Raw genomic sequence first — 16,505 nt, 5'->3', positions numbered from 1 at the left:
CGCCAAACTTCCTCGCTACGGATCCAGATCCAGGGATCCGGGAGCGGTTCTGATAGATGCTTTGACAGCACCTTGGAACTTCAGGATGGCTTATGTGTTTCCACCCTTCCCGCTGCTTCCTCGATTGATTGCCAAGATCAAACAGGAGACAGCATCAGTGATTCTAATAGCGCCTGCATGGCCGCGCAGGACTTGGTATGCAGATCTAGTGGACATGTCATCCTGTCCGCCTTGGTCTCTACCTCTAAGACAGGACCTTCTGATTCAGGGTCCATTCAAACATCAAAGTCTAGCTTCTCTGAAGCTGACTGCTTGGAAATTGAACGCTTGATTTTATCAAAACGTGGTTTTTCTGAGTCGGTTATTGATACCCTGATACAGGCTAGGAAGCCTGTTACCAGAAAGATTTACCATAAAATATGGCGTAAATACCTATACTGGTGTGAATCCAAAGATTACTCCTGGAGTAAGGTTAGGATTCCTAGGATATTGTCTTTTCTACAAGAAGGTTTAGAAAAGGGTTTATCGGCTAGCTCATTAAAGGGACAGATCTCAGCTCTGTCCATCTTGTTACACAGGCGTCTGTCAGAAAATTCAGACATCCAGGCCTTTTGTCAGGCTTTAGCTAGGATCAAGCCTGTGTTTAAAGCTGTTGCTCCGCCATGGAGTTTAAACTTAGTTCTTAACGTTTTACAGGGTGTTCCGTTTGAACCCCTTCATTCCATTGATATAAAATTGTTATCTTGGAAAGTTCTATTTTTAATGGCTATTTCCTCGGCTCGAAGAGTCTCTGAGTTATCAGCCCTACATTGTGATTCTCCTTATCTGATCTTTCACTCAGACAAGGTAGTTCTGCGTACTAAACCTGGTTTCTTACCTAAGGTTGTCTCTAACAGGAATATCAATCAAGAGATTGTTGTTCCATCCTTGTGTCCAAATCCTTCTTCTAAGAAGGAACGTCTTCTACACAATCTGGATGTAGTTCGTGCCCTCAAGTTCTACTTGCAGGCAACTAAAGATTTTCGCCAAACTTCTTCCCTGTTTGTCGTTTATTCTGGGCAGAGGAGAGGTCAAAAAGCTTCTGCTACCTCTCTCTCTTTTTGGCTTCGTAGCATAATACGTTTAGCCTATGAGACTGCTGGACAGCAGCCTCCTGAAAGAATTACAGCTCATTCCACTAGAGCTGTGGCTTCCACTTGGGCCTTTAAGAATGAGGCCTCTGTTGAACAGATTTGCAAGGCTGCAACTTGGTCTTCGCTTCATACTTTTTCCAAATTTTACAAATTTGACACTTTTGCTTCTTCGGAGGCTATTTTTGGGAGAAAGGTTCTTCAGGCAGTGGTTCCTTCTGTATAATGAGCCTGCCTATCCCTCCCGTCATCCGTGTACTTTTGCTTTGGTATTGGTATCCCAGAAGTAATGATGACCCGTGGACTGATCACACATAACAGAAGAAAACATAATTTATGCTTACCTGATAAATTCCTTTCTTCTGTTGTGTGATCAGTCCACGGCCCGCCCTGTTTTTTAAGGCAGGTAAATATTTTTTAAATTATAATTCAGTCACCACTACACCCTTGGCTTCTCCTTTCTCGTTGGTCTTTGGTCGAATGACTGGAGGTGACGTAGAGGGGAGGAGCTATATAGCAACTCTGCTGGGTGAATCCTCTTGCACTTCCTGTAGGGGAGCAGATAATATCCCAGAAGTAATGATGACCCGTGGACTGATCACACAACAGAAGAAAGGAATTTATCAGGTAAGCATAAATTATGTTTTACATATCCCTATACACAGAGATCATGTAGTTACTGAGATTTGGCTTCCAAAAAATGGCGGCATTAGATATTTTCGTCTAGCAATCTGCCAAAGAGCTAATGCATTCAGTATCAATGTGGTGGGCTTCATGGTAGCAGATTCAGACGCTGTTCCATTTCCAAGACCTTCATCTGTGACCTCTACAATTGAGGATGTTGCATCAGTGGAATGGAAAGAAGGACCCGTTTGACGATGCAGTTGGACTACAAGATGAAGCAGATCATGAAATGGTGGCAGACTCACTAGTCTCATTCAGGGAGCTTCCTTTATCTGTCCATTGTAGGGGGTAATTACCACAGACACCAGCCTGACAGTTTGGGTTATGGTTTGGGGTTCCAGTGGGTGCAAGGAGTTTGGTCATCGTGGGAGGCGAGGTTACTAATAAACATTCAGGAACTCCATGTAATCTTCTGGGCTCTCCAGAGTTGGCCCAGCCTTAGGCAGGAATCGTTTAAGTTTCCAATCTGTAAATTGTCACAAGCGTGTCTTACATCAGCCATCAAAGTGGAGCTCTCAGTTTTTTGGAAATTGATGTGGCCCACATAATGTAGGCATCAAAACGTTTGGGCATGCCTAACGTAGATCTCATAGTTTTTTGCTTTAACTACAAGCTGCCCCGGTATTGTGCTAGGTCTCGGGCGGATCAAATAGAGCCTTAGTTGCCTGATCATTCAATCTGATTTTCATCCTTCTGTTTATGTTCCTATCCAGAATGATAGCCCGCATCAAACAAGAACAAGCTTTATGCATTCTGATGGCTCCCGCGTGGCCTCACATGGCTTGGTATACTGATTTTATGAAATGTCCTCTTGCAACTTCCTCTAAGAAATTACCTTCTTTCACATGGTATTTTCTTTCATCAGGATCTCCATTTTATATTTGACACCATGGTTATAAAATCCCTAGTGCTGGCCCAGGACATTGATACTCTGAGGCCAGAAAGCCTATTACCAAGCACATATCACAAGGCTCTTACAGGATGATCTGGAGGAAGACTTTATAAGCCAGTTCTTCTACGGATCCGATATCTTTTATCTGTAAGAAAATTGCTAATCAAATCAGCCCTGTCAGACTCCGCCCTGAAATCTTAATCTGGTTTTAGGAGTCCTTCAAGCCCCCTCCTTATGAACCTATGCATGGTCTTGACCTTCAGCTGTTGTTCTGGAAGTTTCTATTTTTCTTGTCCATTTCTCCAGCAAGGAGAATGTATGACCCTTCGGCGCTATCATGCTTACTAGCCTAATTAGTAAGCATGATAGCTGTTCTGAGAATCAACTTTTCCTTTCTTCCTAAGATAGTATCTAAAAATAAAATTAATCCAAAATTGTGGTTCCATTTTTATCCCAGCTCCCAAAAATTCAAAGGAGCAGCTTCTTCACAACCTGGCTGTTGTGAGGGAATTTATTATTTATATATTTTTATATTCTACTCCTAAATCTGGAAGCCACAAATGAATTTAGGCCTTGCTGGGTTTTTTTATTCATTCACTTTCCCTGGTTTGCATTAAAGTCAGAAAGCTGCCCTAGCTGCGTGGCTTAAGGCCTTGATTCGCAAGGCGTACCTGGTTATGGGGAAGACTCCCCCTGAGTGTATTACTGCTCATTCTTCTCTCGCAGTTGTCACTTTTTTGGCCTTTGGGAATGAGGCTTCCATTAAAGGGACAGTCTGCACCAAAACGTTTTTGGTGCAGACTATAGGTGAAAATTTAATTCAAAGGTTTAGACTGTCCCTTTTAAGGGACATTAAACACTTTCAAATGGTAATATAAAATGATAAACCATATATAGAAAATAAGTCTGCAATATACTTTCATATTTTTGTCCCCTTTTCCTTTAATTCCATTGTGAAATTGTGAGCTTTTATGTTCCTGGTAGAAATGGAAATGCAGAACACTGTTATATTCCCCACAGCCATTGGCTGCACACTCTAGTGCTCTATTGATAACTGTCCCTCATTAGCCACAGCAGAGAAGGTAAACCTAAGTTACAACATGGCAGCTCCCATTGTTTTATAGACACTAAAACTTTACACTTATTTTGTCTATTTAAACTAATGAAACGTTTTTAAAAATACATCTACGTGCTATTTTTAGACTATTTTGTTTGAATGCATCATTCTATCTAGCATTTATTTAGTGTCCCTTTAATACACTCCAGCAGGTAAAATGGATCATTGGAAACAAAGTAAAGAAAAACATTTTAGGGTAAACTGTCCCTTTAAAAACAAAAACTTTTGTTTCAACTATAAAGGAATCTTTTAACACATGCTAAATTTACAGCATATATCAAGTACAAATAGTAGATTTTTAAATTTAAATCCATTATGTTTACTGTCCCTTTTTAAAAAAAATTGTCTAAAGCTTATAAACATTATTTGTGTCACAAGTATGCTGTTTTTTTTATTTTTTTTTTATTTATCTTTTTTCTTTGTGACCTACACTTGCACTGTCAAAAATAACCTGCTTTATACAAATGACATTGACTTATGATACTGTAAAAGATAAATGTGAGAAGGCAGAGTTCTACATATTTCATGTTCTTTATTTTATTTATTTTTCAGAACGTATGAATAAAATTAGGTATATTCTTCAAGAAGCTCGATTCTTTCTCATTAAAAGTAACAATCATGAGAATGTATCCTTGGCCAAAGCAAAGGTAATTTTAATGTGTTTGTGTATGTATTTTTCTGTTTTGTGTTGCGTTGCTGAGCTCTCATTTTACTCTTGTGTAATATTGGACATTTTTAGAACATTTTGTTTATGGTTATAGAATTGAGACCTAATGTTTGTATTCAGCTAGCAAATTATATCAAGATTTTAAAGGAACATTAAACCCACATTTTTTCTTTCATGATTCAGATAGAGAGTAACATTTTAAACAACTTTCTAATTTGCTTCATTCTCTTGATATTCTTTCCTGAAAAGCATATCTAGATAGGCTCAGTATCTTCTGATTGGTGGTTACACATTTGCCTTGTGATCACCCATGTGCATTGCTATTTCTTTAACAAAGGATATCTAAAGAATGAAGCAAATTAGATTATAGAAGTAAATTGGAATGTTGTTCAACATTGTATGCTCAATCTGAATCATGAAATAACATTTTTGGGTTTAATGTCCCTTTACGTTAAATAGGGAGTGTACAATCAGTGTATAAAATATAGTTAGAAATGAAATTGTATAAATTGCAGTTGCACCTCAAGTCTTCATGAGGAGCAGGTTGCTCCTCTTCAGAGGTAAAGATGGAGCATCAAAGTAACAACAAAGGTATTAGAAATGGTACCACCCCACCCAAGAGTTTGATAAAAATAGATAAAACACAAGCAGAACATCCTGATTATATATAGATTTTAAAAATTAAACTCACTGGCTACTCGGTTCCAAAGCTTGTGAAGACTCCAAATGATCTTAAATTTAATAACCAGTTTGCATAACAATAACACAAAAATTTATATAACTTACTCTACTTTTTTTGTTTTATACCTCTGCAACTCCCAGAGTCGCTTTTCCTTGCTGCCCATCCGAATTTGGCTTTATTTTTTGCTTTGTTAGTTTTTAAAGTGGTAGGCTGGTGTGATCATGCGTTCCATTTAGTTTACATTGAACACGTTCCCTGTAGTCTCGGAAGTGCTGTGCATGCGCATTGTAATTGCAGCGTTCCCCCTGCAGACAGAATAAGAATATGAAGATATAGCATTTGCGGATGTTAGGAGGGGAGCTTTAGCAGAGCGTGCTCACGGTGGAGAATTAGGGGCAGGCTAGTGAAATTTGATTGGATACAACTTAACGTTAAGCTTTAGGGCAAGCAGCAATTTGAGACTGGGGAGGACAAAGACAAGTTTAATGCAGTACATTCAAAGAGCAAATACATAAGGTTTCAGACACGTAAATGTAATATACATGCTTGCAAAACGCTAATATTAATATTATAAATATTACGTTTACAGACACTTAAATCAGTGTATGTTAAAGTTAATGTAAAGTTTAATTAAGTGCCGGTATCTAAAAATACTCTTAAAATTAGGGGCACTTTTCATTCATTAAACATTACATTGAAGCTTCTTTTTCCTTCCTAAGATAGGGAGAGCCCACGGCTTAATTTCTTACTGTTGGGAAATACAACACCTGGCCACCAGGAGGAGGCAAAGACACCCCAGCCAAAGGCTTAAATATCCCTCCCACTTCCTCATTATACCCCAGTCATTCTTTTCCTTTCGTCACGTAAGGAGGTGGCAGAGAAGTGTCAGAAGATTCGGAGAGTCCTGAAAAAAGGTATCTGCCCTTCGAGATAGGACTGGAGTTTTAAATAGTCATGTCAACCTCTCAGTGAGAGTATTGATGAGTTAGAGTCTGAAGACCCATGGAAAAATTTTCTGCGAAAACATCCAGACTACTGCTAACCGCTCCTAAGCAATCAGTGTTGACTAGTTTCGCTGCCTGCTTGTTTTCTCACTCAAGTCCATGCCAGGAGCGATGCTACAAGACTGTCACACTTGGGACGTTGTGTTCTGTTCCACAGCATGGATCCTGGAGGTATGATTGTTTATATTTTTACACATAAAACGCTATAACAGGGTCACAGTGTGGCTCCTTTATACCTTGATAGGATCCAGGGTTAATATCCTCTGAAGGGGGTTGATTGAACAGTTGGGGTTAATTAATCAGTGTATTAATTATTTACATGCTGCTTTGTGTGATTTTTTTTGTTGTTGTTGTGTTTTTTTTTTTTTTTTCTGGGCTGATAGACTGTGTGACTCTTGTTTTTGAAAGTGCTGCACAGCTCTTATTACTTGCTGTACTTGTGATAACAGGTCTATGTTCATTTCCTCCATTACGACTGAGACTTGAACCAGAGGAGAGCATTTGCTCTGTTAACTGTCTGGGTCTAGGAGCTGGTGAGTGCCCCAGCCATTGGGAGTATAAAGGTGCAGTTTTCTATAATAAACATTTTTATTTGTTTCCTCCTGTGGGTATAACCTGAGCTATGGAGGACTCTGACATGTTAGAAGGTACTCCTTCTGTGCTAAATCATACCTGTTTATATTGTTAGGAGGCAGTGGTTTTTCCGCCCACTCAATTATGTTCCACATGCCTTAACACCGTTATAAATTCTAAGAAGGGAGACGAACCTGCTTAAGGCTCTTAGTCCCTCTGAGCCGTCTACCTCTCAGGACTCAGTGTCCCGTGAGATTACTACCGCTGCTACATTATCAACTCCACATGCAGTTCCCCATAGCACATCTAATCCTCCATCCGGAGGGGGCCTTCTTCCTGCGCACTTTGCCGTGCAGTTACAAACGGCGGTGTCTGCGGCCCTCAGTGCATTACCTTGCTCTAACAAACGCAAGAGAAAGGTTAAACATAGCTCTCCTGACCCGGAGTAGTCTAAATATTGGATTTAGCTATTATGTCCCAGTTATCCGATGATGACTTAACCTCTAGCTTCAGAGGGTGAACTTTCTGGGTCGGAGTCATTAGCATCTAAGCCTACTGCTGCGGAGGAACCGTCCTTTAGATTTAAAATTGAGCACTCGTGTTTTTATTAAAGGAGGTTCTGTCTACGTTAGAGGTTCCAAAGGCCGCGCTGCCTGAAGAATCTATGATAACTAAATTAGACAGTGTTTACGAAGACAGGAAAGTTCCTTTTGACTTTTCCTGTGCCGGTTAAGATGGTGAACATTATTAAGAACGAATGGGAAAGAATTGGTTCTTCCTTTTCCCCCTCGGACTCGCAATGGGATTTGTGGGGCTCCATTCCTAAGGTGGATGGTGCTATCTCTACGCTTGCTAATCGTACTACTATACCTCTTGAGGATAGTTCTTCTACAAAGAGCCGAAGGATAAGAAAATGGAAACATTTCTGAGAAAGATGTTTCAACTTACAGGATTTTTGTTTCAACCGGCGTCTGCAGTTTCCGGAGCGGCTACCTACTGGTGCGACTGTCGGAACTCGCTGAGGTAGAGTCTCCCCTCGAGGATATTCAAGACAGAATTAAAGCTCTGAAAATTGCTAATACTTTTATCTGTGATGCGAACATGCAAATTTTTCGTCTAAGTGCAAATGTCTCTGGCTTTGCGGTCCTAGCTCGCCGGGCGCTCTGGTCGAAAGTCTTAGTCTGCGGTTATGATTTCTAAGTCCAGACTCCTTTCTCTTCCCTTCAAGGGAAAGATTTTATTTGGTCCAGGCCTGGACTCTATTATTTCTAAGGTTACTGAAGGCAAGGGTGCCTTCCTACCGCAAGATAAGAACAAGTCTAAGGGACAACAATCTTCTAATTTTTGTTCTGATAAATCACAGACAACACTCCTCCTCCAAGCCCGAGCATACCAAGAGTACTTGGAAGCCGTCTCAGTCCTGGAATAAACCCAAGCAAAATAAGAAGCCCGCCGAAAAAAATTGGCATGGAGGGGTGGCCCAGGATCGGATGGTGTAGGGGGCAAACTGTCGGTATCTTAGGGATACAAGAGAGGCTTCAATTCTCATCTGCCAAAGGGCAGATTCCTTCTCTCAAATCTACCAGTCCAGAAAAGAGGGAGTTGTTGTCCCAGTGCCTATTGAAGAAAGAAGTTTGGGGTTTTATTCAAACCTGTTTGTGGTCCCAAAGGAGGAGGGATCTCTCCACCCAATTCTGGACCTAAAGTGCTTAAGCAAATTTCTCAGTGTCCCTTCAAGATGGAGATGATAAGGTCCTTTTTATTCAGGAGGGCCAGTTTATGAGCACTAGAGATCTGGAGGACGCTTACCTTCATGTTCCAATCCACAGGGAACACTTTCATTCCTGGACCCGCACTTGCAGTTCATTGCCCTTCCGTTTGGCCTAGCTACTGCTCCAAGAATCTTTACAAAAGTTCTGGGGGGCTCTTCTAGCCGTTGCCAAAACTCTGGGTATTGCAGTAGCCCCATACTTGGTCGATATTCTGGTGCAAGCAAACATCCTTTTGTCTTGTGGAAGAATTCTCAGAGTCCGTTCTCAGTCTTCTTCGATCACATGGATGGAAGATAAACTTGGAAGAGAGTTCTCTTATCCAAAGTACCAGGGTGGAATTCCTGGGTACTATAATAGACTCCATATCCATAAGGATATTTCTAACAGACCAGAGACGTTGCAAGCTAACTTCGGCATGTCTTGCCCTCTGGACCTCCTTGAGTCCCTCTGTGGCTCAGTGTATGGAGGTGATTGGTCCCATGGTGTCCTGCATGGACATCATTCCTTTTGCCAGGTTCTGTCTCAGACCTTCACAACTGTGCATGCTGAGGCAGTGGAATGGCAATAATTCATATCTGTCTCAACAGATTGTATTAGACAGCCGGTCAAGTGAATCACTCTCTTGTTGGCTCTGTTCAGATCTGTCCTGAGGAACATGCTTAAGACCATCCTGGGAGACTGACTATGGACACAAGCCTATCCGGATGGGGAGCTGTTTGGGGTGCCAGAAAGGCACAGGGGTTGTGGACGCAGGAGTCCTCCCTCCCGATCAATATTTTGGAACCACGGGCAATCTTGAAGGCTTGGCCACTTCTGGGTTTGTACCAGTTTATCAGATTCCAATCGGACAATATAACCTCAGTGGCTTACATCAACCATCAGGGGGGAACGAGAAGTTCCTTGGTGATGAAGGAAGTATCTCAGATTCTGGAGTGGGCGGAGGCACACAGCTGTCAGTGATCCACATTCCGGGTGTGGGAACTGGGAGGCGGGTTTTCTCAGCAGGCAATCCTTCCATCCAGGGGAATGGTCTCTCCATCCCGAGGTGTTTGCAGAGATATGCTGCAAGTGGGGGACGCCGGAGATAGATCTCATGACGTCCCGTCTCAATACCAAGCTACCCAGGTACGGGTCGAGTGATCCCCAAGTGGATCTAATAGATGCACTAGCAGTGCCCTGGAGGTTCAAACTCATATCTTCTCCATTACCGCTTCTTCCTCGAGTGGTGGCCCGCATCGAGCAGGAACAAGTGGCCGCGAAGGACGTGGTTCGCGGATCTAGTTGGGATGTCCTCATCTGCTCCGTGGAAGTTACCTTCTCGCAGAGACCTGCTGATACAAGGTCCATTTGTTCATCAAAATCTAGATTCTCTGAGGCTGACTGCGCTGAGATTGTACGCTTAGTCTTAGCCAAGAGAGGTTTCTCTGAGTGTCATTGATACTCCTTTTTTTTTTTTTTTCTCAAGCTCATAAACCAGTTACTCGGCGTATCTACCACAAGGTGTGGAGGACCTACTTATTCTGGTGTGAAGAGCGTGGATTTTCCTGTCACAGATGGGCTGGAGAAGGGACTTTCTGTTGGTTTCCTGAGGGGACATATTTCGGCCCTCACGGTTTTATTGCACAAGAGACTGGCTGAGCTTCCTAAAGTGTAGTCATTTGTTAAGGCTCTGATTAGGATCAGACCTGTGTTTAGATCTAGGGCTCCTCCTTGGAGCCTAGATCTTGTTCTTCGGGTTTTGCAACAGGTTCCGTTTGAGCCTCTGCATTCCGTTGACATTAAATTGTTATCTTGGAAGGTTCTCTTTTTATTGACTTTCTAAGATCTCTGCTTTGCAATGTGAGCCCGCTTATCTGATTTTTCATGCAGATAAGGCAGTTTTACGTACTAAATTAGGTGTTCTTCCTAAGGTTGTGTAAGATCGCAACATCAATCAGGAGATTGTGGTTCCTTCCTTGTGTCCTAATCCTTCATCGAATGCACGCTTACTTCACAATTTCGTCCTGAGAGGATAACGGCTCATTCCACTAGAGCATTGGCTTCCTCTTGGGCCTTTAAGAGCGAGGCCTCTATGGATCAGATTTGTAAGGCAGCTACCTGGTCCTCCTTACATACTTTTTCAAAATTTTACAAGTTTTGATGTTTTTGAAGCAGCTTTCGGGGAAAAAAGTTTTGCAGGTTGTGGTGCCCTCAGAATAGGGTCCGCCTCTTTCTTTTTGTTCCCTGCCGTTATTCATTCAGTATCCTCTGGAGCTTGGGTATAGTTTTCCCAACAGTAAGGAATGAAGCTGTGGACTCTCCCTATCTTAGGAAGGAAGACCAGCAATTGCGAATCCGGATTCCTCCAATCATTGCCTTGCTTCACGAGCTGGATGCCAAAGGGGGCGTGCGCATCGATTGGAGGAACCCGGATTCGTCATCGCTGTGCTAACTTCAGCAGGAGCTGCGGGCTTAGAATCCGCCAGTATGTTTTCCATAAAGAAAAGTACATTTAAGCTTCTTTTTTAAAATAAAGTTTAATGAATGAAAGTGTCCATGTTTTCTTCTACTAGATACGACGAGTCCACGGATTCATCCTTTACTTGTGGGATATTATCCTCCTGCTAACAGGAAGTGGCAAAGAGCACCACAGCAGAGCTGTCTATATAGCTCCTCCCTTGACTCCACCCCCAGTCATTCTCTTTGCCTATACTAAGTAGTAGGAAGGGTAAAGTGAAAGAGGTGATAAAATGATAGTTTCTGCCTGGAGACTGATGATTTTAGCAGTTGTCACTAAGATCCAGAGTAGTTCCCACAGAATGGCTGAGGAGTACTTAAGAAACTTCAGTGTGAGGAACGTTTTTCATGCTACAAGCATTGAGGTATGTTCAGTTATTTTTTTCTGGAGAGACTGTTATTTCAGAACTGGCTGACAGTATTCCCATAAGGGAAGGGGTCAGCAGTAATCCTACATGTGAAATAGAAGGGTATTACTGGGACCTGTATGTTTTGGGCTGAAAAAATGGTTGACACTGATGACATAATGTTTGTTGGGCAAACAATTTTATGTTTGGAGGGCAATTAATGTTTTTTTGTGTGAAGCAAACATTTTTATTTTTTATGGCAATGGTGGGTGCACATGGCTTTCTTTTAGACCTGGGTATATGGAAACCCACATGGCTAGGTTCTAGACCGCTTTATAGCGGTTTTTGCAAGGCATTGAGACATTGATGTAGATGGGCGGGGCCTAATTTTGCGCCTCAGTTGCGCAGGTAAATTACCCATGCAAGCAGCAAGCTCCAGCTCCTGTGGGCCTCAAAGGAAAGATTTGGCCTAATCAAAGTGTTTGAGTGATTTTACAAACCCCTGAGGGCAGGTAGGCGCCACAGCAGAGCTGTGGCGAGGTACAGGGGGTTATTTGGTTAATTTCATAACGTTTTTTTGAACGTTTTTATCCATTAAGGGTTAAGCATTCCTTTTATTGTGGTGCAATCTTAGCTGGCAAGATAAGACACCTATATACTAAAATTGGGATAATTTTATCATTTTAGAGCAGTTTTGGAAAAATTGTATGCTTTTTTTCTCTTAACGGCGCAGTACCGTTTTTCAGATTATTTTTTTCACTAAAGTGTTTTCAAGCCTGTTTGTGGTCATTACTAGCCTGTTTTAACATGTCTTTCATTAAGGAAAGCCAATGTTCCATGTGTTTTTGAAGCCATTGTGGAACCCCCACTTCAAATGTGTCCCTCATGTACTAAAAGGGCCTTACATTGCAAAGAACATATTTTAGCTGATAAAAGTATGTCTCAGGATGATTCTCAGTCAGAATAGAATCAGGTTATGCCATCTACTTCTCCTCAAGTGTCACAACCTTTAACGCCCGCCCAAGCGACGCCTTGTACTTCTAGCGCGTCTAATTCTTTCACCCTGCAAGATATGACTGCAGTTATGTCTACTACCCTTACAGAGGTTATTATCTAAACTGCCAGGTTTACAGGGTAAGTGCAGCAGGCCAGGTATTAGAGTAAATGCTGAGCCCTCTGATGCTTTATTGGCCATCTCCGATGTGTGTTCTGATTTGGGGGTGGGGGAACACCTCCGCTTGTTACTCAGGGAGGTTTTAGCGACTCTGGATGATTGTGACCCTATTGTCATCCCACCAGAGAAATTGTGTAAAATGGATAAATATCTAGAGGTCCCTACTTACACTAATGTTTTTCCAGTCCCTAGAAGAATTTCGGACATTGTTACTAAGGAATGGGATAGACCAGGCATTCCGTTCTCTCCCCCTCCTACTTTTAAGAAAATGTTTCCCATATCGGACACCATTCGGGATTCGTGGCAGACGGTCCCTAAGGTGGAGGGAGCTATTTCTACCCTGGCTAAGCGTACAACTATACCTATTGAGGACAGTTGTGCTTTTAAAGATCCTATGGATAAAAAAATTAGAGTGTCTTCTAAAGAAATTGTTTATTCATCAGGGTTTTCTTCTACAACCTATAGCGTGCATTGTTCCAGTAACTTCTGCAGCAGCTTTTTGGTTTGAGGCTCTAGAGGAGTCTCTTAAAGTTGAGACCCCATTAGATGACATTAGATGATGGATAGCATTAAGGCTCTCAAGCTAGCTAATTCTTTTATTACAGATGCCGCTTTCCAAATGGCTAAATTAGCGGCAAACGATGCAGGCTTTGCCATTTTAGCGCGTAGAGCGTTATGGCTTAAGTCTTGGTCTGCCAAGCTTTTAGCTATTCCCTTTAAGGGTAAGACCCTATTCGGGCCTGAACTAAGGAGATCATTTCCGACATTACTGGAGGTAAAGGTCATGCCCTTCCTCAGGACAAGACGGTTAAAATGAGGACCAAACGGAAAAATTTTCGTTCCTTTCGAAACTTTAAGGGTGGTCCCTCTACTTCCTCCTCCGCCACCAAGCAGGAGGGGAATTTTGCACAATTCAAGTCAGTCTGGAGACCTAACCAGACCTGGAATAAAGCTAAACAGGCCAAGAAGCCCGCTGCTGCTACCAAGACAGCATGAAGGGGCAGCCCCCGATCCGGGACCGGATCTAGTAGGGGGCAGACTTTCTCTCTTCGCTCAGGCTTGGGCAAGAGACGTTCAGGATTCCTGGGCATTAGAAATTGTGACACAGGGGTATCGTCTAGAATTCAAGGATTCTCTCCCAAGAGGGAGATTTCATCTTTCACGTTTGTCTGTAGACCAGACAAAAGGAGAGAGGCGTTCTTGCGATGTGTAGAAGACCTATATACCATGGGTGTAATCTGCCCAGTTCCAAAATCAGAACAAGGGCAGGGGTTTTACTCAAATCTGTTCGTGGTTCCCAAAAAAGAGGGAACCTTCAGACCGATTTTAGATCTCAAAAGTCTAAACAAATTTCTCAGAGTCCCATCGTTCAAGAACAATTTTACCAATAATCCAGGAGGGTCAATATATGACCACCGTGGATTTGAAGGATGCGTATCTTCACATTCCTATCCTCAAAGATCACCAGTTCCTCAGGTGCGCCTTCCTGGACAAACATTACCAGTTTGTGGCCCTTCCTTTTGGGTTGGCCACAGCTCCCAGAATCTTCACAAAGGTGCTAGAGTCCCTTCTGGTGGTTCTAAGGCCGCGGGGCATAGCAGTGGCGCCCTATCTGGACGATATTTTGATTCAGGCTTCAACTTACCATCTAGCCAAATCTCGCACGGACATCGTGTTGGCTTTTCTAAGAACTCACGGGTGGAAGGTGAACATAAGAAAGAGTTCACTAGTTCCGCTGACAAGAGTTCCATTCCTAGGAACTCTTATAGACTCGGTAGACATGAAAATTTTTCTGACGGAGGTCAGAAAATCAAAGATTTTAACTACTTGCCGAGCACTTCATTCCATTCCTCGGCCATTAGTGGTGCAGTGTATGGAGGTCATTGGGTTAATGGTAGCGGCAATGGACATAGTTCTGTTTGCTCGCTTACATTTGCTGCAGCTGTGCATACTCAGACAGTGGAATGGGGATTATGCGGATTTATCTCCTCGGATAAATCTGGATCTAGAGACCAGAGACTCTTGATTGGTGGTTGTCACAGGATCATCTGTCCCAGGGAATGTGCTTCCGCAGGCCAGCATGGGTCATAGTGACGACGGACGCCAGCCTCTTGGGCTGGGGTGCAGTCTGGAATTCCCTGAAGGCTCAGGGTGTTTGGACTCCCTACTACCAATAAATATTCTGGAACTGAGAGCAATATTCAACGTGCTTCAAGCGTGGCCTCAGCTGGCTTCGGCCAAAATTCATAAGATTCCAGTCGAACAATATCACGACTGTAGCATATATCGATCATCAAGGGGGAACAAAGAGTTCTCTAGCGATGATGGAGGTTTCCAAAATAATTTGATGGGCAGAGACTCACTCTTGCCATCTATCAGCAATATATATCCCAGGAGTGGAGAACTGAGAAGCGGATTTTCTAAGTAGTCAGACTTTTCATCCGGGGGAGTGGGAGCTCCATCCGGAGGTGTTTGCGGCATTGAGCCATCAATGGGGCACACCGGAATTGGATCTGATGGCATCTCGTCAGAATGCCAAACTTCCTTGTTACGGGTCCAGATCAAGGGATCCTTAAGCAGTACTGATAGATGCTCTAGCAGTACCTTGGTCGTTCAACCTGGCTTATGTGTTTCCTCCTTTTCCTCTCCTATCTCGTCTGATTGCAAGAATCAAACAGGAGAGGGCTTCGGTAATCTTTATAGCGCCTGCGTGGCCACGTAGGACTTGGTATGCAGATCTGGTGGAAATGTCATCTCTGCCACCGTGGAAACTGAGACAGGACCTTCTCATTCAAGGTCCGTTCCAACATCCAAATCTAATTTCTCTGCAACTGACTGCATGGAGATTGAACGCTTGATTTTATCTAAGCGGGGATTCTCTGAGTCAGTCATTGATTCCTTGATTCAGGCTCGAAAGCCTGTCACTAGGAAAATTTACCACAAGATATGGCGTAAATATCTTTATTGGTGCGAATCCAAGGGCTACTCATGGAGTAAGATCAGGATTCCTAGGATTTTGTCCTTTCTCCAAGAAGGATTGGAGAAGGGATTATCAGATACTTCCTTAAAGGGACAGATTTCTGCTTTGTCAATCTTACTACACAAGCGTCTGGCAGATGTCCCAGACGTTCAGTCGTTTTGTCAGACTTTAGTTAGAATCAAGCCTGTGTTTAAACCTGTTGCTCCGCCATGGAGTTTGAATTTAGTTCTAAATGTTCTTCAAGGGGTTCCGTTTGAACCCATGCATTCCATAGATATTAAACGTCTTTTGGAAAGTTCTATTTTTAGTTGCTATCTCTTCTGCTCAAAGAGTTTCTGAGCTTCTGCATTACAATGCGACTCGCCTTATCTTATATTCCTTTCTGATAAGGTGGTTTTGCGCTCTTAAACCTGGATTCCTTCCTAAAGTTGTTTCAAATAAGAATATTAATCAGGAAATTGTTGTTTCTTCTCTGTCCTAGTCCTTCTTCAAAGAAGGAGTGTCTGTTACTTAACTTGGACGTGGTTCGTGCCTTGAAGTTTTACTTACAAGCGACCAAGTATTTCCGTCAAACATCTTCTCTATTTGTTGTCTATTCTGGAAAGCGCAGGGGTCAAAAAGCTACGGCTACCTCTTTCTTTTTGGCTGAAAAGCATCATCCGTTTGGCATACGAGACTGCTAGACAGCAGCCTCCTGAAAAAAATTACAGCTCATTCTACTAGAGCGGTGGCTTCCACATGGGCTTTTAAAAACGATGCTTCTGTTGAACAGATTTGTAAGGCTGCGACTTGGTCCTCCCTTAATAACTTTTTCCAAATTTTACAATTTAGATACTTTTGCTTCTTCTGAGGCTATTTTTGGGAGAAGAGTTCTTCAAGCAGTGGTGCCTTCTGTTTAGTTATCTGTCATGTCCCTCCCGTTCATCTGTGTCCTGTAGCTTTGGTATTGTATCCCACAAGTAAAGGATGAATCCGTGGACTTGTCGT

General features: G+C 42.6%; 1 protein-coding gene across 3 annotated transcripts in view; it reads left to right on the top strand.

Annotated features, from left to right (window-relative positions):
- The window catches only part of YTHDC1 (YTH N6-methyladenosine RNA binding protein C1), a 145,178-nt gene that overhangs the window by 57,322 nt on the left and 71,351 nt on the right, over window positions 1–16,505 (top strand). For all 3 annotated transcript variants that reach the window (XM_053703262.1, XM_053703261.1, XM_053703260.1), the window contains one exon: window positions 4,376–4,470. In XM_053703262.1, coding sequence (XP_053559237.1) covers window positions 4,376–4,470 — 95 coding nt within the window. The remainder of the gene's footprint in view (window positions 1–4,375; window positions 4,471–16,505) is intronic.

Source organism: Bombina bombina, chromosome 2, assembly GCF_027579735.1.
Source record: "Bombina bombina isolate aBomBom1 chromosome 2, aBomBom1.pri, whole genome shotgun sequence".
Taxonomy (NCBI): domain Eukaryota; kingdom Metazoa; phylum Chordata; class Amphibia; order Anura; family Bombinatoridae; genus Bombina; species Bombina bombina.
Note: the sequence above shows the minus strand (reverse complement) of the source record. Positions and strands in the feature narration are given on the sequence as shown.